The sequence below is a fragment of the Rhinopithecus roxellana genome, chromosome 5 (genome assembly GCF_007565055.1).
Source record: "Rhinopithecus roxellana isolate Shanxi Qingling chromosome 5, ASM756505v1, whole genome shotgun sequence".
Taxonomy (NCBI): domain Eukaryota; kingdom Metazoa; phylum Chordata; class Mammalia; order Primates; family Cercopithecidae; genus Rhinopithecus; species Rhinopithecus roxellana.
In genome coordinates, this window is record NC_044553.1 from 19990885 (window position 1) to 20013341 (window position 22457).

General features: G+C 44.3%; 2 protein-coding genes across 6 annotated transcripts in view; one reads left to right on the forward strand and one right to left on the reverse strand.

The window, feature by feature from the left end:
- The window catches only part of TTC23 (tetratricopeptide repeat domain 23), a 117439-nt gene that overhangs the window by 69242 nt on the left and 25740 nt on the right, over positions 1–22457 (forward strand). For all 5 annotated transcript variants that reach the window (XR_004057369.1, XM_010382156.2, XM_010382155.2 and 2 more), the window contains one exon: positions 7662–7767. Coding sequence is in view for 4 of the 5 variants with exons in the window: in XM_010382156.2 (XP_010380458.1) it covers positions 7662–7767 (106 nt within the window). In the remaining variant the exon portion in view is untranslated. The remainder of the gene's footprint in view (positions 1–7661; positions 7768–22457) is intronic.
- SYNM (synemin) overlaps positions 8497–22457 on the reverse strand; it is a 70526-nt gene continuing 56565 nt past the window's right edge. The window contains exon 6 of the mRNA XM_030930948.1: positions 8497–8729. Coding sequence (XP_030786808.1) covers positions 8714–8729 — 16 coding nt within the window. The 3' untranslated portion in view covers positions 8497–8713. The remainder of the gene's footprint in view (positions 8730–22457) is intronic.

The following is a 22457-nucleotide window of genomic DNA, read 5'->3' on the forward strand; positions in this document are numbered from 1 at the left end:
GAGAAAGGAAGAAAGTGATAAATTTGACAGAGTAAAAATGAAAAACTACTCTGTGATTATATATCATAAACTCAAAACATAAATGTCAAAGAGAAGAAAATACAGAAGGAGTTCTTTAAAAATCTGGATAAAAAAGACAACTCAGTAGAAACATGCACAAGACAGGAACATACAGTTTACAGAAGAGGAAACATAAATGACCAATAACCATACAAAAATAATCCTTGGACTCACTCGTAATTAAAGAAATGCAATTTAGCTGTCTGGCCATTGTGGCTGGAGCCCAGTATGGGTCATAGGAGATGAAGCTAAGAGCGGCACGTGGCTGGGTTATGATTGTGCGTGTGTGCGTGTGTGTGTGTGTGAGAGAGAGAGAGAGAGAGAGAGAGAGAGTCCTCAGCCTCACTCATAATTAAAGAAATACAATTTAGCTGTCTGGCCATTGTGGCTGGAGCCTAGTATGGTCATAGGAGATGAAGCTAAGAGCGGCGCGTGGCTGGGTCATAAGTGTGTGTGTGTGTGTGTGTGTGTGTGAGAGAGAGAGAGAGATTGATTGATTTCTGGAACAGTACAGGAAACTGATTAGCTGTAAGGCTGAGAATGGGGAGAAAAAGAGGGTGAGGCAGGTCGAAGGGGGAAGGAGTATTTTTAATTTCAATTATTTATTCTTTTCCACCACTTAAAATTTTTAAAGATTATATGCAGGTAATACTCTTATCATTTAAAAATCTAATTAAGTTTTAAGAAAACACATACTTGCAACCAAACGAAGAAAATATAAGCCCTGAGGTATCTATTTTGTTGCTAATGCTTATACAGAGTAGTGCTTTTTCTCCCCAGCTCTTTGGAGGAGCTAAAATTGACAACTGGAGAGCTGCCACTGAGGACTTTCTCTGACTATTAAAAGAAACTAGCTTAGTCCAGGGCCCTCAGAACTCAGTTTTCCAATGCTCTCTGCTCCCAGTGACTTCCTGTTCATCTAATCCCCCAGGGATTCCCAGCTCCATCTTTTTCTTAGCCAAGGTTCACCAGCTGCCCCAGCCTCCAAGGTGTGTGTAGCCATGAAAGGCTTCCCTGCTGGGCAGAGATGGGAGAGGGAAGGAAATGACAACCTGGGGCTGCAACGTGACCCTGTCTTGCGTAAGGGTGTCAGCTCAAATTTGAAGGGTGAAATGACCAGTTTTGGCAGGATGAGAAGGAAAGCTATGCAGCTTCACAACTAGTCAGTTATAAAAGAAACAGCAAGCTCACACCTCCAATGACAAGTGGACTTGAACTTCTGTTGAATTAAGGCACAAACTTGAAACAAAGCAGACTCATAGACTCTTGGTGGATGGCGCCATAACATCTTCTCTATCCACCATCTGCCGCTTTTCTCTCCTTTATGGCATCCCTCTAAAGCATTTAGAAGCTGCTAAGGCATCCACATGTTAGCACCTCACTCTTCCCTCTAGGCAGCCCACTGCATTTCTAGACAGTCTACTCTTTCACAACCTCTTTCTCTGACCATTAAATAGCTCTTCATTACATTGATTAGAAAATCATCTTTCTGTAACTTCTACACTCTCAATAACCAAGTGTTAGACTAGAAAAGTATGCAGTTGGGAATTAAAGGCCTTAGTCTGAATCTCTGTTCTGCCTCTGACCCACAATGTGACCTTCAACCAGTAGCCTAATCTCCTGGAGGCTTAATTTCCCCTTCGGTAAATTGGGCTGTTCACATCACTTTCAGTGGTAATTTTGAGACTGAGTGAACCTGTAAGTGGTAAACTTCACTTAGTACCACACATGGCAGAAGATGATGATGAATCGGTGTTAGTTCCCTCCTTCCCTGTGTCCCTCCATTGCTCGCCCTCAGCTGTACAAAGAGATCCTGGCTGTGACTAAGTTGAAGAATTCTATTGTCTCTTCCCTGAGTGTTCTCATCTCCAGAGTAAATACATCCAGGCTAAGTCCACAAATGTACCTTGATCTTCTTGTGTACTTACTCTCTACTTTGCTGTAGGAGAGATTTTGCTCTGTCACTGAACCCCTAATTACTGCAGAGTGGGGGGAAAATATATTTCCCTCACCCCCAAGACCCACCCCATCCCCAAGAGCTGGGATTCCACACTCAGACTCCTCCCAGGGTTTGAAGTTGAGTGTTCAGATGATGGGGTCTGCCTGCAGAAATAGAAGTATCTCTCATCCTTTTCACTAGTCATCAAGCTTTCTCTTTAGGAAATATTACACATTTTACAAATCCAAGGGGACAGGCCCAGTTAGATAAAAGTCTGCCAGTTCTGGCTCTGGCTGCATCTATTGACAGCTTGATTGGCACTGAGGAATCTGTGGTTTCCCCCAAACACACACACAAGGCACCAGGATGAAACAGCTGCTCTGTGCCTTGGCAGGGGTTGAGGTCCTTGGTCTTATGGATGAGTTTGTTTGTTTTTTCTTAATTAATGACCTTGTTCAATGTGGGATATTACAGGTTTTTTGTTTGTTTTTAACCCAGTCCAACATGCCAGCACCCCAAGGGATTTGGGGATATTAAATATTCCTCCTCAGCTTCAAGATGACAGTTGATAAATGCAACCATAAGATACTGAAAAGAACAAAGGACATGAGGGGAAATGCAAGCCCTGAGGAGATTAATAAATCATGAGGAGAAGGAGTGAGTGTGGTCAAACTGTGGAGCCCCCGCGAGGCCCATTACTTGATCTCTTGCAAAAATCCAGGAGATGCAAGCAGGATGCCTATAATTCTGTTAACTGTGATTCCTAGTCCTTAAATGCTCTCAGATGCATGTAACAGTGTATTTATATTCCCTTAGCAAATGAAGCATTGTTCGAAATTGTGAACAATGGTTGAGTTTGGAAAGAGAGTGTCGTCTAATCACTAGCTTTGTCAACGCCCTTTGCACTCACTCCCTAAGGAAGCCTCACTGCCCAGCATGTGCTGTGGTTCTCAATCTGTGTCACCCTGAGCCCTCATGTTCCATGGAGGTTCTGGGGCAGCCAGCTGGGAGCAGGTGGTCAGACTTCCAGGCCCCATCCACCTACTTCTGTGAGAGCAGCTGTTCTACTCTTTCCTGCTGTGTATATTAGAGAACCACAGAAAATTTTGTTCGGGTTCTTCTGCCCCAAAAAAGAAACTTGAAAATCAATGGTGCCATGGTGTTTGCATCCTTTTACAAGTTGCTTCTTTCACTCAGTGGTATGTATTTGAAATATAACCATGTTAACATATGTAGATGGAGTTCAATCAAGAACTTGTAGAATAAACCACAGTATGTTCATTCCCTTGCTGATAGATACTTAGGTGGTTCCCCATTTTTTACCATCTCAATTAATGCATCAGTGGAGGGCATTTTCAACACAGGCAATGGGCAGTGCCCATTAAGCTGAAGAAGAAGGGAAGGACAGCAGGAGGGGTGGATGACTAGTGAGAATGTCAGAGGGCAGTGGAGTAGATGTGCATGGATGCAATAGATCCAGGGCCTCCCAAGAGTCAAAATGGGTCTGTGAGCTGGAGGATCCAGTGGTAGCACAGAGTGGGCGATGATGAGGTCTGGAGTGTGACCCAAGGACTGGGCAGCTGAGAGTAAGGAGGAAAGTAAGTTTGTCAGAAACTTGAGAGGCCAAGATGTTAGCTGGGTCGTTTGCTGGACATTTCCATTTGGTCCTTCAGCTACACTCTGCATCCTTCACAGCCCTATTCTGTGCCCCAGAGGCTTTAATTACCATCTCAGTGCCCTTTCCCTCAGACTGAGAGGTACACAGCCTGGACCAGGGACGACATGGAGACAGAGCATCCATTCCTCCATCCCCTCCCTTCAAGGTCCCTGCAGGTAGGCTGCGTCTCCGCTGAAACCCACTGCTCATTTCTCTACAGTTCTTCTTTCTGATTATAGCAAATGCCCCGGCACCTTGTCTTGGGACCCAACACACTCACCTTGGATTTCCTCCATGCCAGGAATCATTTTATTGACCTCTTTTCCTCTATTAACCTGTTTACATGTGCCATCTCTTTCTTGCCTGATTGAGTACAGGCCAATCTCATGGATACTGAAATCTTGGAAAATGATGACAAAAGTAAGGGTAGATAGGAAGTTAGTTAGCTGGGTGCAAAAACCTAATGAGGGGCGGTGTCTGTAAATCTGCATAAAATGCAAACTATCCTACATTTTTGTAGTTCACATGTGAGCTCCTTTAAAACTAAAATTCCTGCCTAATTTTTAGGGATAATTCCTAGTGTTAGCACAATATCTGGCATATAGAAAGCATTTAAAAATTAAAATAAGTTGAATTGAATAGGACTGAATTAAATTAAATGGAATTAAATTGAATTTTAGTGAATAAATGAGATGCTAATTTTGCACATTTTAGACATCATGGGTGCCCCCCGTCAAATCCCCTTCCCTCTGGCGTATGGTTTTTAAAAGCTTCATGAACATCAAATAAATTACATTAGGGATTGAGTTTCTGAAGTGAATAATGAATAATAAATGTTTGCTTATGTTAGCATCTCATGTAGAAAAATATTTAAGTCATGAAAATTTTGTGATAAATTCAAATCCCTTTAAGCTTTCAGGACCCACTTTCTTTTTTTATTTTTTGAGACAGTCTTGCTGTGTCACCCAAGCTGGAGTGCAGTACACAATCACTGCTCACTGCAGTCTTGATCTCCCAGGATCAAGTGATCTTCTCACCTCAGCGTCCTGCGTAGCTGGGGACTACAGGTGTATGCCACCCCTGGCTAATTTTTTTTTATTTTTTAGTAGAGACAGGGTCTCACTATGTTGCCCAGGCTAGTCTCAAACTCCTGAGCTCAAGTGATCCTCCTGCCTCAGCCTCCCAAGGTGCTGAGATAGGCATGAACCAGCGCACCCAGCCTGACTCACTTTCTTGATATTGTGTGTATTTTGCTCTTGGAAAACTTTGCTTTTTGTCTCCATGGCAAAAAAAACAACTTACAGTGGTTTCAGAACATGTAATTATTCATTTGAAAATAATTTTGTTAGACACATATCTATTAGCATTTTCTTGAATTTGTAATACTGAATAGGAAGAAACAAAATATAAAATCTTTCTTGTTTTAGTTTTGATCTAAAATACTATATGTCTTTGCATCATATGAGTTAAAGCTTTTCTGGCATTACACAGTGATTGTTCTCTTCAAATAACAGATCGTAGAGATAGTAGGGGAAAAACAAAGTAAACATGGCTCAATTTGCATTTGGTATTTTTTTGGAGGGGGTGAGTATTTCCTCTCTTTTTTCCTTTCTCCAAACACTACACAAGTAATAATTTGACTCTATCCCTGTGGCTCCTATTGTCTATACATACATGAAGTTGAATTTCATAGTGCCCATTATTTGAAAAACATTTCAAGTCAGAGCTTAAGATTGGGCCTTTCATGCCAAATCAAGGACAGTGGCTAATTTGGGGGTGCCAAAATCACATATTCAACTTATATTAGATAAAAAGAAAAGTTGCTTTAAAGCGAAGGGTATTGTTGGCACTTATGAATAAGAAATTCTGATTATTCTAATGCAGCAATAAAAATTATTACCTGCAATCTTATTTTGTAGTAGCCCCATCATAAAAAGTCCGGAGCCAATAGCTCAGCAGGTTTTAGCATGTGACAAGTAAGGTGACAGTCTAGAGTCGAAGATTCTATCTCCACCCTGATTATAGTCTCAGAAATGCATTCAGCTGGTCATAAGAGGAGGAAGGACTGCATGGTCCAGACTAGAATGCTCAACTGGGATGACTTGATCTCCTGTGCCAGCTCCCATGGATGAATCACAGCTCCTGAGGACCAAATCGGGGTTCCCTGGGGAGTGTGCTGGCATCAGTTAGTGATGTCTCCCACCACTGGCTAGGATGAGGGGAATGGCAGCACTCAGGACATGATAGAAACAACAGAATTTGAAGTTAGAGGATCAGGGTCAGACTCTTATCTCTATCTCTTATTAGCTGTGAGGTATCATACTCACCCATTCAGCAATCTTAGTTTTGTCATGTATAAAATGATGATAACAATTATCAAGAAAATTAAAATTGGTATCACAAATAAAAAAGAATTAAAGTGCAGCTTGCATCTTATGAATTGCTAGTGTATTTTGCCTATCCCAACCTAGTGTTTTCCTTTTTTAAACTCATAGCATTTTATCTTTTTGTGTGTATGTGTGTGTGTGACAGGGTCTTGCTCTGTCACCCAGGCTGAAGTGCAGTGGCATAATCATACCTCATTGCAGCCTCAACCTCCTGAGCTCAAAGCAATTCACCCACTTTAGCCCTCCCAAGTAGCTGGGACTACAGGCACATGCCACCATACCCGGCTAATTTTTGTATTTTTTGTAGAGACAGGGTTTCACCATGTTGCCCCGGCTGATCTTAAACTCCTGAGCTCTAGCTGTCTACCAGCCTCAGTCCCCCAAAGTGCTGGGAGTACAGTTGTGAGCCACCATGCCTGGCCTACTCATGGCATTTTAGTATTCTGTCACTCTTTTGGCAATTAATTGTGAACTACCTACTGACTCACATTAGTGTATTATCTTACTTCACCATATTTTATTTTTTGTACTGCCCACACTTTCTAGCCCATGCCTCTCCTATAGTAGGCGATCCTAAGTATGAATGAATGTAAACAAGTTACTAATAGTATTTTAAAACTCCAAATGCTGACAGGGAGATGAGTAGTTACTTTTTATTTGAAAGCATGTATTTTTCATGTTATTTGAAAGGATTATTGTGATTTTATGTTCATAAGATCATAGTTTTTTGTTTGTTGTTTAAAAACAATTTTTTTTTTTTTTTTTTTTTTTTTTTTTTTGAGATGGAGTCTCTGTCACCCAGCCTGGAGTGCAGTGGTGCAATCTTGGCTCACTGCAACCTCCACCTCCCAGATTCAAGCGATTCTTGTGCCTCAACCTTCTAAATAGCTGGGACTATAGGCGTGCACCACCACACCCGGCTAATTTTTATATTTTTAGTAGAGACGGGGTTTGACCATATTGGCCAAGCTGGTCATGAACTCCTGACCTCAAGTGATCCAGCCACCTTGGCCTCCCAGAGTGCTGGGATTATACACATGAGCCACCATGCCTGGGCAAAAACATTTTAGTGGACTTTATTTTCAAGGAACTGAGCTGCTTTATGTGCTTGGGCAGCTCCCCTGAGCAAGTTTGTAGAGGGTGCAGGCAAATGGGCTTGGTGGCACAGGCACAAAGGAGAAGTCTGTATTTCCGTGGGGAGACTGCTGACACCCATGGATAGGTCCCACTTTTGGGGCTGACTGGTAGGCAGGGCACGGGACTTGTCCGCTTTCTCTGCACAGCATTGACACCTTCTATCCATCTCTTTACTTCTTGTAACTCCCTCTTCTTCTTTGCTGACACTGACTCAAAGGATCATAGATGTTTAATGATTTGCTTAGTGACAGGCCCTGGCCATAGCATTGAGCCATCTGGATTCATTGTTCAGTGTTCCCTCCACTACTCAGTCCTTTTAAAATCCAGCTCTCCTGCAAGTTGATTTCACTTCCACATAAATCATTTCTTCTAGCTTGCTGGAAAGTTCCTTGGCTTTCTGCTTATCTCTGCAAGGACAGTTAGTTCCCTGTTGCTGCTGCCAAGTATGTAAACAACATGTTTCTTCTTTCTGTGGTGACAGGCACATCTCATCATCCTGAGTAGAAGCCCCTCTCAAGTGGAGGCAGCAGACTCCGCACACATCGTCGCCCACGCTGCTGTCACTTCAGGGAGACACGAGCACCATGGTGAGAAGAATCCTTTTCTCTTCCTGTCTCACAGGCACCTGGGTCTGTGAAGGAGCTGTCTTCTAGATGGGTTAACAGGTGAACAGAGCTGCGACACAGGCCTGTTTTATCTGATCATCTGCAGCTATGCTACTCTGCTGCTTTCCTCAGAGTCCTTTGGTTTCTCTCCCCTTCTAGCCTTCTTCTAATCTATTATTCTGAAATACAGCTAATCTCTATGCAAACGTAGCTATTAAGAGCCCCAGAGCATCTGTACTGGGCTTACAGGGAAATCTGCTCTGCTTTCAGAGGTGATCTATTTTTAAAGATTGTTGTGGCAACAGCTTTGGCCTCTGGGCCAGCCGGCCTCCAGACACTGTCAGGGCTGAACTTTCCATCAGGATGAACTTACACGGCTTCAGGATTCCAAAAAGGAAGTTGCCATTTATGGCTCATATGGTTTTTCATATCCCCGCATAATAGGTAGAGCATCAAGCTTAAGGAATTGTTTAATCCACCATCCTGGGCTCAGAGCATACAGAGCATACAACATGCCTCCATTGGCAGAAAACACATAGTACTAATGATTTTTTTTTTTTTTTTTGGTCATAATATTCAGAAATGGAGTACAATTCATAAAGAAAACCTAGGGGTATATTCCAAGATATCAAATAAAAATAATTACGTACTGAATAAAATAAGGTCCACTGTGCTCAAAAGCATAAAATCAACATCTGGAAGGCATGGGGTTGATTCAGGAAGTAGAAGTCACGCTAAAATGAGGCCAGCACATGGGAGAAGGTGAAGGGAAAGCTTCAATGAGCAACCTGGTCCAAAAAGATCCATGGGCCAGGCAGGGAGCTTCAGTCCCCAGAGGAACTGATGAAGGGGGTGTCGGTGTTTATCCATCTGTCCATCACACCTTGCAGATCTCTCATTCTGACCTGCTAGAGCTTGAAGCACCTTTTTAGATCTGGAGGAGCCTGTGTAAGGATGGAGAGAGGAGACAAGTGAACTTTCTTGTCCCCGCTCCCTAGAACATTCCACACTAACCATCAGGTTTGCTTGTTGGTGCCTAAAATTCATGTAATAGGAGGAAAGTACTTTCTATTCCATACCTATTAATAAAACACTTAAAATACATGTTTGATGGGAACTCCTAGAATAGCAAGTCACAAATCTAAATGTCTACAGGAACCAAGCAAGCAATGTGAGTGAAGCAGGTGGTTATCAGAAACCAGCAGCAGCAGCAAGCATAGTTATAAATGGCAGCTAACTGATGGCTATAGTATGAGAGAGACGAAACAGAGTGGTGAGGACTGTTGCAAACTAAAACCCATACCTGCTACTTAGCTCCAGCCCCTGGCAGCCATGTGGAAGGGAGGCTTATATTAGCAGAGCTCCTTTTTTAAGAGAAGGTAGAAATTTGGAGTTTTATTGGAGAATCTTCAATTTTTTTAAAATTATTTTTTATGTTTTTAGAGACAGGGTCTCACTCTGTCACCCAGGCTGTAGTGCAGTGGTGCAATTATAGCCATCGCAGCCTCAAGCTCCTGTGCTCAAGTGGTCTTCCTGCCTCAGCCTCCCAAGTAGGTGGGACTACAGGCACACACTGCTTGTACCCAGCTAATTTAAAATTTTTTTTTAGAGACAGAGTCTGCCCAGGATGGTCTCGAATTCCTGGCCCTAGGCTACCCTCCCATCTTGGCTTCCCAAAACTCTGGGATAACAAGCATGAGCCACCACAGACCCAGCCCAATTTTTAACTGATGGTAACTAACTGAAATATGTTTAAGACTCTGAGTAAGTCAAAACAAGTGTGAAGGCTGGATCCGTGACTTTTGACCTGGAAAGCAAGAGTGTCAGGTTGCTGTCAGAGCTTTCCTGTTTTCTGCGGGGGTGTAAACTGGCAGAGTAAGGGCAGGTGGGTCCATTCCTGAATGAATACCAAACAGAGAGGAGGCTAAGGCCAAAAGACCATCTTTTTGCCTAGAGGGATTCTGGTTTCCAGCACTTGACCCCAGTGCTCAGTGTACTCACTGCAGGTATGAATTGAGTGGAACCTAGTGAATCTGTGCCCTAGAATGCTGTTGTCCCACAGCTGTGAAGTTAGGCCACTCTGCTTTGCGTGATTTACAGAATCAGAGGCAATCCAATTTTAGTTATATATTTTTAGAAAGTTTTCGAATCTAAATATAGCACTCTATTGCCTTCTCTTAATTTGAAAATGATAATAATACCTATTTGATACAGATAATAAATATATGATAATTAAATGACCTCACACAGTTATAATATTAATAGCTACTGCTTATATATGGCATACCAGCAACGGTTCTCACCACATTACATTTATTAATTCAGAAATCCTTCCAACTCGATGAGATAGGTACAATTATCCCCATTTGTTGGATGGAGAAATTGAGGCACCCAGAGATTAGGTAATTTTTCCAAGGACCCATAACCAGTGAGTGGTAAAGATATGAACCCAGGCCATCAACCACCCCAGAGGCTCTTTATGTCATGTCACATTATAGGGTCTGGCACTGCAAATGTCTCCTCCCTCCTTAGGCCCACCAAAGAATCTGTGAAGTGTGGGGCAGACAAGGGACACCGCAAGAATGAAGGCAGCCCAGAGAGAAGGGTTTGGAGTGCTGATGGGAAGGCCTGGGGCCCAGGAGCATGTGGAGAATCTCAGCTCCCACCTGCAGCAGCTGAGGGCATTTGGTGACGTGCACCCAGAAAGCTCACTTGCCAGTCAGAATTGAAATATGTGAGGAACCAGTTTGGGAGGCCAAGATGGGTGGATCACATGAGGTCAGGAGTTCGAGACCAGCCTGGCCAGCATGATGAAACCCCATCTCTCCTAAAAAACACAAAAATTAGCCAGGTGTGGTTGTGCACACCTGTAGTCCCAGCTAGTCAGGAGGCTGAGGCGCAAAAGTCACTTGAACCTGGAAGGCAAAGGTTATACAGTGAGCCAAGATTGTGCCACTGCACTCTGGCCTGGGCAACACAGCAATACTCTGTCTCCCAAAAAAAAAAAAAAAAGTGAGAAACATAAAGGAGATGGGTAAGAAGACAACTTCTCACAGGCACAAGGAGTTGGTACTGATAGTTTTACAAATTGGGAAAGGGGGTGGCTTCTGCATTAGGCCTGGAGGATTGGTTGCTTGAAGCAGAAGCAAAAGATGACTAAGAGGCTGGGCCCAGTGGCTCACACTTGTAATCCCAGCACTTTGGGAGGCCGAGGTGGGTAGATCACGAGGTCAAGAGATAGAGACCATCCTGGCCAACATGGTGAAACCCTGTCTCTATTAAAAATACAAAAAAATTAGCTGGGCGTTGTGGTGCACGCCTGTAGTCCCAGCTACTCAGGAGGCTGAGGCAGGAGAATCACTTGAACTCTGGAGGCAGAGGTTGCAGTGAGCCGAAATTATACCACTGCGCTCCAACCTGGCAACGGAGCAAGACTCAGTCTCAAAAAAAAGAAAAAAAAAAAAAAAAGATGGAGAGACTCAGGAGCAAGCAAGAATCAAAATAATGACAGCAACAATGACAGTAACAACCATAGCAGCAGCACTTGGGCGCCTCTTGTATGCAGGTGCTGGTACTTCCACAGACATGCTCATTGAATCCTTTTAACAACGCTTGGAGGCAGGACAGGACCTCCCATTTTACAGATGAGTTCACACTGCCACCTCTTCGTACCAGAAAGTACCATGAATCTGAAGGACCTACTGTTTCTACTCTTTGCTCTACCCCAAAAGGACCAAGTCCCCATCAGTCTGTATGGTGCTCCTAGGCAGGCCCTTGTCAGATTCAGTACCTATCAACCAGAAGACACTTGAACTGTTTATCACCCTGATGCTGTTAGGAAAAAAGCTTACTGAGGCCGTAAAGGTGAGTAAATGCTAAGTGAGGAGCCAGGGCAGAGAAGCAGTGGGCTAGAAATAAATGCTGATTGTCCTGCAGCAACATGAAGTCCTGGAACAGGTGCAAAAAGAAGCATAAACCTTTGCCCCTAAGGCCTCAAACAAATCACCTAAATGGGCAAATCAGAAACAATAAAAGCAAGAAGAACTCTCAAACTATTCCTACTCCATGAACATAGTTTAAAAACTGCTGCCATTGAAATCCTTGCACCCATAGTGGCAGATGTGGGAAAGGCTGGAAAAGAGCTCACCAGGCCAGCACGTGTTGCACGTGTGGGGAATCAGCTTCCCTTTAGAAGCAGAAATGCAACAGGCACCACCCAGCCAGGGGCTGCAGCAGGAGCACGGGTGGGTACATTCCCACTGTCTTTTATGTCACCTCCCTGCTGTCCCCTCACGTGGCCACTGCCCCCACAGCAGGAATGAAAGAAATCCACTGTGGCCTAGGTTTCTCCAGGCCTCTGCTGCCTCCACCAGGGAGAAATAAGAGAAGGCAATTTGCAACTTATCTTTGTGTAACAACTAAGGGGCAAGCAAATCCCTTACAGCTCTCAACAGCACAGGACTTTCTGACCTGGACATTGGTTACTTCTAATTCAGAAGTCCTGGCTGGATCCCAGGAGCAAATCTGCATGTTCCACCCAGCACCAAGGGGGAATCTTAGCTCTGCTCTCCTGTGCTTAAACCTGTTTGTACTGAGTACAAAGACTTTTGGGGGGTTGGTTTTGGTTTTGATTTTTGAAGAAAATAATTATTAATGAGAAAAATTTCTCCTTTGAGGATTCTCTTTAGCCTGCCTGCTTGCATGCGGAATGCCCATTGAAGGCATTGCCCTCTAACTAACAAAACGCCAGTGGCCAAGGAGCAAGTGTTTCAGTCTCAATGCACAAGCTAATCCTTTTGCTCTGTGCCTTCCCTGTATTCCTTATGCAGACAAAACTGCCCAAGAAGTCACGAAGGCTTGTGATTGCATAAAGATTCCCAATTCAGGCTCCTGGAATGTCATGAACCTGAGCCTGGCCAGCTTCCCAGAGCAGCCATAGACAAACTTGGTATTAACAGCTTTCCCAACCCTGCTAAGTGTTCAAGGCATTGGCTTTGTGTTTATAACTCATCTCCTAAAGGATATTAAAATGAAATGGTTCAAAGCCAAGAACATTTCAGCATCAGCCTTTGAGAGGCAGAGCCTGCTGAGTGCAGACGGCCTTGTTTGGAAGTAGCCCCATCTGCAGCCTGGGCTCTTGCAGGCTGGGGAGTTCTGCAGTGTCCAGTGACAGCAGATGGAATGGGCTCTGTCCGGTTAGAGCTTAGGGGGCAGGGGCTGACTAAGTGGATTCCTAAGATATAATTTCCTATGCACGAATATGTATATCCCCCCCGCCCCCACTGGTCCTAGCCTCTAGTCACATTTTACACAGTAGACTGGAAAAAATGTCAGTATCAGGAGCTGGGCACTGCATCTCACCCAGGTCTCCTCTTTTTTACCTTACACAACCCTCCCTTTTCTCAACTCTTCCCCTGTGGCCTGCCTTCTCAGCTTGCCCAGTGCTGGGCCCTCCTGCCTCCTGCTCACTGGATTACTGATGTTCCTTGGGTCCCGTGTGTTCCAGAGAGACCAGAAATCAGGGACCCCCAGTGTACACAGGCCCTAGGTCTTGTGGGCCCCTGACAGGTAACATGGACACCTGGGAGCAGCCACAGTGAGGTGTCCTTTACCTTCCCATGCTCTTCTTAGCTGTCCCTGCTGCCTCTCATGATGCCTCCAACCTGAGCCTCCAAGCGGGCCTGGTGGTACAGTCAAGTGAGAGTAAGCCATGGCTGGCCACGCCCCAGCTGCCTCTCTCCCTTCAGACTTCCCACTCCTCTGGGCCCCTGTGTGCTCTGAGAGAACCTTCCTCTGTTGCTTCTCAGGGCCCATTTGTTTTTACAAAATGCCCAGCCAGCCTGAGTTTGGCCTTGCCTTTGAGCTCCCCAAGCAACACATGTGGCATCCATCCCTGCTCTGTGCCCCACAGGGAGCAAGGGAGAAAGGGGAAATGAGGGTGCAGTGGAGTGAGGCTGAGGCCCAGAGAAGGAAAGAGATGCCCCGTACTCTGTTTTCACTTGCATCAGGAGGATCCGTTCTCAGAAACTTCTGGAAGTCACTCTAGAGTAGTCACATCTAGGGGATTGGGGTCCAGGGTCACTCAGCAAGTTAGAGGCCAAGCAAGGCCTAGAATGGACCCCAGGTGCCACCCACTTACCACACTCCAGACCCAGAGAGGGAGTTGTCCCACCCCACCCCCACCCCCACTCCCGCTGAGGGTGCAGGGCTCTGAGCAGCCCTAAAGGACAGGCAGGTAGGGGCTACAGGGCTTGGCAGCCCTTGGGGCCAGCGGAGAAGGAGAAGAGAAGGCCTATTCCCCACCCAGGTGTATGCTATTGGCCCCTCTAGCTAGGGTAGAGCTGAAACCTCATCAAGCTTGCTCACCAGCTGCTGTCCCTTCATTGTGTCTGAGAGCAAAGCCTGTCCCTTCATTTCTCTCCTGGGGAGGCTGAAGTGCATGAGCAACATGGTGACCACGTTCCTGAGGTTCGGGTTTTTCACTTCTGGGCTGGTTTGTAATTTGTGTTCAGAACTTCTTACAGAAGCCTATGTAACTTCTATCCCGACTCGGCTTCAAAAAGGATTTTTAAGGCAGCTTACGGAAAATGCATCTACATCACCAAGACAAGTGACAGGAACTTGAGGTTGCTGGAAGCCTTCACTACATGGTGGCCCCAAGTTATGGTGGCGGAGGGGGGCTGGTCACTTTCCTGGTGGTGAGGACACTTAAGCAGGCAGATCCCAGTGGTGACCAGGCCGTGTGTGGACACGCTGCATATTTATACCCTGTGAGCCTCACGTGGTCTGCTGCCATTGGATCACTTCACTTTATGGATGCACACCTGTCCCTAGAGATGGCCACAGACTTCCTCGTATCACACAGCTAGTGAGCAGCAGCCCTGAAGCCATGTCACAGGCCCCTGTCTATGGCGCTGTGAAAGTGTTCCTCATGAAGAGGGTCTCCTGTGGGGACCACTGAAGGTTCTGGGGTGAGGAAAGAGTCTCTTCCAGGCTTTGTGTGTTCTCAGGCTTCCCGTGTGGCCTCCACAGGCTAGCAGCCTCGAACAGCAGCCCCCAGCAGGGTCTAAGTAGCTTCAATGTGTTCGTTTCCTGGGTGAGGGAGCTCTTCTGGGTTAGCACCAGGCTAAGATTTGGGACTTTACATTTTTAAACTCCCTGGGGTCCTTAAAGCCTTTACAGTTGGTACAGAGTAGGGACTATTTCCTAAGACTGCTACAAAAGACAATTGTCACATTGTACACAGAGGCTTCCCTCTTAATGAAAACTGTCCTTACTGTTCCAACTCCTGCCTTAGGACAGCCACAGGGAAATGAACGCAGGGTTACTGGAATTTATTTTAATTAAAAGCCTCCTGGCCACCCCGGCAGTGGGCAACATTGCAGTCCTGCATTCCTCTTGCTCTTGGGATGAAGCCTTGTTTTCTTTTGCCTGTGTATGAACATCTCTACACAGAATCTTTCAGGGTCTTTTGGAATGATGTGGCTCCAAGTCCTCAGACAGAGCCATCTGCAGAGACGTCAAACCACCCTGCCCACCGAGCCACACCTTCTCCCTGCTGTAACTCACAGCCAACCTAAACATTCTGTTAGAGTGGAAATAGAAGATTCACGGCCTTGGAACACCTATGCCATTAGGGCTCAGATTTACAAGCTAAGTCATGCTCCTGTGTTTTAGAAAATGACCTCAGCTTCTGCCCAGGCCTTCGGCATCAGATTGCAGAGGATTCTAGAAGTGGTTTTTAAAGGTAGGGATGGACTTGTGTGAGAGTGCTGAAACTGCTGGCTCTTTGTGAATCCACTCCCTGTTTCAGGGCACAAGGTTCAGGCCGGGAGGTGGCAGCCACTTTAAGGGGCTATGACTTCCTATCCCTCTGGAAATCCTGTTGTCACTTGTCACAGGTAGAGATAGACTGGGATGTCCATTGCCAGGAGAATAAACTGCTTCTCAGGAAGTGACCCCTTTGCTGTAGTTATAGGACTCAATTTGCCCTCCCCTAAGAGACTGCTCATGTGGATTTAGTTCTCAAAGTTAATTTGAAGGTGAGGGGGTTGGGAGAAATAAGTCAGGATCTTGCAATAAAGGAGCTTTCTTGTATCCCAGATAAAGATAAAAGTGGTTTGAAATCTATAGACAGGGAGGGTGCGCATGTGGACGCACCAGACCTTCCTCTGTTCCTCAGCTCTGGACCATTTTAATATACAGGGGTCCTAACCTGAGTTCACAGATGCCTGATGTGTGGTTGGCTTGCATGTGACAACATCTGTCTGGGAACCCTCTATCTGGCCTTATCCCCCTGTGACTAGAGACCTACCAGGAACAAAAATGGGAAAAGCACAAAACCTTAGAGAAGCTAAGGACTTGAAGGAAGAGAGCAGCAACTTGAGGAGGCAGTCCCCAGAGGGCAGATTCCCAGGCAGGGCCTATCTCTGTCTGCCCACCACAACGCCTGGCCTTCTGTCACTTCAGCAGCCACGTTGCCTTCATGTAAGGAATACACTCCTTCCGCAGTCTCCTCTCTTCGTTCCACCCTTGCACCCATTCCCTCTTCCGGAAGTCCACGTACACTAACAAGCATCCTCTTTGGAAAATATGACTGGGCGTCCCTAAGTCTGAGGTTAGGAGCCATTTGCGCATTAGTTGGAATTGAACCCTGCAGCATCCTCCCTCGAAGCTTCTCTGTGAGCTGAGCTGCACTGAGGGACAGGAGCATGCCATTCTCAGGTTGAGAGGACCAGCCCAAAGGGGCTGTTAGGGGAAGGAATACTGGGAGGTGGGAGAACATTACAAATAAAAGGGCTTGATATATGTGAGGTGCAGCTGTGTCCACCTGTGCCAGGGAGACCAGCTCCTACCCCAGGAGAGGGCAGGGAAATGCTTCCTAGCCCTTTTGGCCTCTGCCTTTCCCTGAGCGTGGCAATGCTGCTTCGGCCAAAGCCCAGAGTCTGAAACTCAGTGCACAAATTGCCCCGTGCCTTATACATCTGCAAGTCTTCTCAGTAAGGGCCCATCTTTAGGGACAAGGCTGAGATGCAGAAAGATCTTTACTTTTAGAAAGAATTACTCGGCTACATTCTTTAGTTAACTCCCAATTAGCCAGAAAATTAAAATACCAAAAGAGTACTCCACTCCTGAATATCTTCATTCATTTTAGTCATGAATGTTCATCTCTGTAATGCTTTTATAATCAACAAAATTAATGCCACTTCATCCTCAACATTTGCTGTCATTAGATTATCAAAGTAGCCAAAGTTAATACTCAGTTTGCACATTAAATCTGTAACGTTTTCTTGCATGGGTCAGCTGTGAGGAAGAGATGTAACATTTTCCATGTGGTAGATTTTCTCCCACCAAGACAAAAACTTCTGAGTAGTGCTCCAGAAATGCATCTGCTGGTGGCTGGGGACAGGCCCCATTGAAAGAGAGGGTTACAGGGATCCAGTTCAATTGATTTCTGCCTAATTGCAGACCCCAGGGCCAGCTGGCACTGAGTGCAATTCCTGCTCCTGTCTGGCAACTGTCTAAAATCTACATGGAGTAAATCTTGCAGATGAACATAACTTGTTTCAGACCTAAGCTATCTTCAGGTTGACTACATTTGGTAGACATTTCCCAAGTGTTTACGTCTCTCCTTTCTAACACAGATCCTACGGAATACAATTAGATCATTTCTTAAGACCCACGATTCTCATTGTAAATTTCAGGCATGTTCTCAGAGCTCTTGAGGTGTACAGGGCTGTTTATCTGCAAAGGATGCTAGACTTCTGTGTCTTTTGAGTGCTCTGTGTGTTTTCATATGTCTCTCCTCTCATTGTCCATTTCTGCCACTTGCTGCTTCCAGTCTGCCTGCTATTTCAGCCCAGTATGGACACCCATAGCCACAATTATCAAAACTGTCCCTAAAATTAAAATCATCAACATTTATTGAGCACCAACTATAGGTCAGTCCTGTTATCATTTATTCGTGTGCATTAATCTGTTTACTTCTTACACCTCCTTATAAGGGAGTTATTAATATAATGGTCCCCCTTTTCCAGATGGGGAACCTGAGACACACAGCAAGGCACACAGCTATAAGGGGTAGAGCCAGAACCTGGGCCCAGATAACGCAAGCCCAGAGCCTGCTCTCTTTGCCACTCACCCTGCTGCCTCCAAGAAGCAGCACACTTTACAGGGGCTAATTGGATTTTTGATCCTCATGTGTTCTAGAGAGCTGTACCTGAAGACAATGGAGGCCACTTTGGAAGCACCTGGCATTACCGTCACAGAATGAGAAAAATAAATCCAAATCAATTCACTGGAAAAGATAATGAAACAGATAAAACACTAGCTGGCCCAATCAAGAAAACAGAGAGAAAGTACAAATACAAAACTAGAAATGATAGAAAGGAATAACCAAATATTGAGGAAATTTCTAAAAGCAGAAGATAATGGTTTGTACAGTGCTCCATAATAAATATGGTATTTCCAAGTAGAAATGTCAAGTAGACCACTGTATATATTTATGGCTCATAATCTTCCCCAACAAACTTTATGTGCTTGTCATGTGTCACCATTAAGCTATCTTCAACAGGTGCTTCTGTGGGAGTCCTATGTCTCCCGGGGGAGGAAGCCGTCACATTTTCCTCTACTAGGGTAGGGGCAGCAAACTTATGCACATGGGCCAAATTTGCACACCACCTGTTTTTGTAAATAAAGTTTTATTGGAACATGGTTATTCTCATTCATTTATGTATTGCCTGTGGCTGCTTTCATGCCACAACAGAGTTGAATAGCAACAATGGGGATCATATGGCCTGCAAAGCCTAAAATATTTACCATCCTGTCCTTTACAGAATAAGTTTGCCAAACCCTGTGCTAGAGCCCTGTGATTTTTCCAGTTTCACACTAGTTTCTGTGCTGGTTTCTTGGTTCAGGATTTCCAGAGCAAGTAGGTGGTACACATTCAGACTGCATATATGCTTATTTCAGGTATTCTTTTGCTAGTCAGAGCCTCTGGGTAGACACCCTTAAGTCTACACCTGGAACAAGTGCAATTGTTCTTATCTTCATTTTAGAGATTCCTGGCTTAGTCCGTTTGGGAAACTATAACAAAACACAATAGACTTAAGTGGCTTATAAACCACAGAAGTTTTTTTCTCACAGTTCTGAAGTCTGGAAATTCCCAGATCAAGGCTCTGGTAGATTTGGTGCCTGGTGACCTGCTTCCTGGTTCATAGACAGCTGTCTTTTCACTGTGTCCTCACAGTGGAAGGAGTGAGGAAACTCTCTGATGTGTCTTTTATAAGGACACTAATCCCATTCATGAGGGTGCCATCCTCATGACTTAATTACCTCTGAAAGGCCTTACCTCTGAATATCATCACCGTGGGGGTTAGATTTCAACACGTGAATTTGAGGGGGATAAACATTCAGACCATAGCACTGCCTGTATTCGTTTTATTTCCTGCATAACAAATTTGTTTACCATTTATTACCTCGCAGTTCTGTCGGTTAGAAGTCTGGTGTAGTAAGGCTTGCTTCTCTGCTAAGGCTGAAATTGCTTTGTTGGCCAGCTCCACTCTCAACTGGAGGTTGGGGTCCTTTCTGAAGCTCGTTCCTGTTATGAGCACAGTTCAGTTCCTTGCAGCTGCAGGACTATACCCCTGTTTTCTGGAGAGCTGGTGGCCAGTGACCCCTCTCAGCTCCCATAGGCTGCTCTTGCTCAGGTCCTTCCACCATATCCCTCTCCATCTCAGCAGCAGGCACAATCCTTCTCATCAAATCTCTGTCATGCTTTCCATAAATATGACTTCCTTTTCTGCTACCAGCCAGAGAAAACTCTCTGCTTTTAAAGAGCAGCTGTGATGGAAAGATCTAAAATTGACACTCTAACATCACAATTAAAAGAACTGGAGAAGCAAGAGCAAACACATTCAAAAGCTAGCAGAAGGCAAGAAATAACTAAGATCAGAGCAGAACTGAAGGAGATAGAGACACAAAAAACCCTCAAAAAAATCAATGAATGCAGGAGTTGGTTTTTTGAAAAAATCAACAAAATTGACAGACCGCTAGCAAGACTAATAAAGAAGAAAAGAGAGAAGAATCAAATAGATGCAATAAAAAATGATAAAGGGGATATCACCACGGACCCCACAGAAATACAGACTACCATCAGAGAATACTATAAACACCTCTACGCAAATCAACTAGAAAATCTAGAAGAAATGGATAATTTCCTGGACACTTACACTCTTCCAAGACTAAACCAGGAAGAAGTTGAATCCCTGAATAGACCAATAGCAGGCGTTGAAATTGAGGCAATTATTAATAGCCTACCAACCAAAAAAAGTCCAAGACCAGATGGATTCACAGCTGAATTCTACCAGAGGTACAAGGAGGAGCTGGTACCATTCCTTCTGAAACTATTCCAATCAATTGAAAAAGAGGGAATCCTCCCTAACTCATTTTATGAGGCCAACATCATCCTGATACCAAAGCCTGGCAGAGACACAACAAAAAAAGAAAATGTTAGACCAATATCCCTGATGAACATCGATGCAAAAATCCTCAGTAAAATACTGGCAAACCGGATTCAGCAGCACATCAAAAAGCTTATCCACCATGATGAAGTGGGCTTCATCCCTGGGATGCAAGGCTGGTTCAACATTCGCAAATCAATAAATGTAATCCAGCATATAAACAGAACCAAAGACAAGAACCACATGATTATCTCAATAGATGCAGAAAAGGCTTTTGACAAAATTCAACAGCTCTTCATGCTAAAAACGCTCAATAAATTCGGTATTGATGGAACGTACCTCAAAATAATAAGAGCTATTTATGACAAACCCACAGCCAATATCATACTGAATGGGCAAAAACTGGAAAAATTCCCTTTGAAAACGGGCACAAGACAGGGATGCCCTCTCTCACCACTCCTATTCAACATAGTGTTGGAAGTTCTGGCTAGGGCAATCAGGCAAGAGCGTATCCAGTTAGGAAAAGAAGAAGTCAAACTGTCCGTGTTTGCAGATGACGTGATTGTATATTTAGAAAACCCCATTGTCTCAGCCCAAAATCTCCTTAAGCTGATAAGCAACTTCAGCAAAGTCTCAGGATACAAAATTAATGTGCAAAAATCACAAGCATTCTTATACACCAGTAACAGACAAACAGAGAGCCAAATCATGAATGAACTTCCATTCACAATTGCTTCAAAGAGAATAAAATACCTAGGAATCCAACTTACAAGGGATGTAAAGGACCTCTTCAAGGAGAACTACAAACCACTGTTCAGTGAAATAAAAGAGGACACTAACAAATGGAAGAACATACCATGCTCATGGATAGGAAGAATCAATATCGTGAAAATGGCCATACTGCCCAAGGTTATTTATAGATTCAATGCCATCCCCATCAAGCTACCAATGAGTTTCTTCACAGAATTGGAAAAAACGGCTTTAAAGTTCAGATGGAACCAAAAAAGAGCCCGCATTGCCAAGACAATCCTAAGTCATAAGAACAAAGCTGGAGGCATCACGCTACCTGACTTCAAACTATACTACAAGGCTACAGTAACCAAAACAGCATGGTACTGGTACCAAAACAGAGATATAGACCAATGGAACAGAACAGAGTCCTCAGAAATAATACCACACATCTACAGCCATCTGATCTTTGACAAACCTGAGAGAAACAAGAAATGGGGAAAGGATTCCCTATTTAATAAATGATGCTGGGAAAATTGGCTAGCCATAAGTAGAAAGCTGAAACTGGATCCTTTCCTTACTCCTTATACGAAAATTAATTCAAGATGGATTAGAGACTTAAATGTTAGACCTAATACCATAAAAACCCTAGAAGAAAACCTAGGTAATACCATTCAGGACATAGGCATGGGCAAGGACTTCATGTCTAAAACACCGAAAGCAACGGCAGCAAAAGCCAAAATTGACAAATGGGATCTAATTAAACTAAAGAGCTTCTGCACAGCAAAAGAAACTACCATCAGAGTGAAAAGGCAACCTACAGAATGGGAGAAAATTTTTGCAATCTACTCATCTGACAAAGGGCTAATATCCAGAATCTACAAAGAACTCAAACAAATTTACAAGAAAAAAACAACCCCATCAAAAAGTGGGCAAAGGATATGAACAGACATTTCTCAAAAGAAGACATTCATACAGCCAACAGACACAAGAAAAAATGCTCATCATCACTGGCCATCAGAGAGATGCAAATCAAAACCACAATGAGATACCATTTCACACCAGTTAGAATGGCAATCATTAAAGAGTCAGGCAACAACAGGTGCTGGAGAGGATGTGGAGAAATAGGAACACTTTTACACTGTTGGTGGGATTGTAAACTAGTTCAACCATTATGGAAAACAGTATGGCGATTCTCAAGGATCTAGAACTAGATGTACCATATGACCCAGCCATCCCACTACTGGGTATATACCCGAAGGATTATAAATCATGCTGCTGTAAAGACACATGCACATGCATGTTTATTGCGGCACTATTCACAATAGCAAAGACTTGGAATCAACCCAAATGTCCATCTGTGACAGACTGGATTAAGAAAATGTGGCACATATACACCATGGAATATTATGCAGCCATAAAAAAGGATGAGTTTGCGTCCTTTGTAGGGACATGGATGCAGCTGGAAACCATCATTCTTAG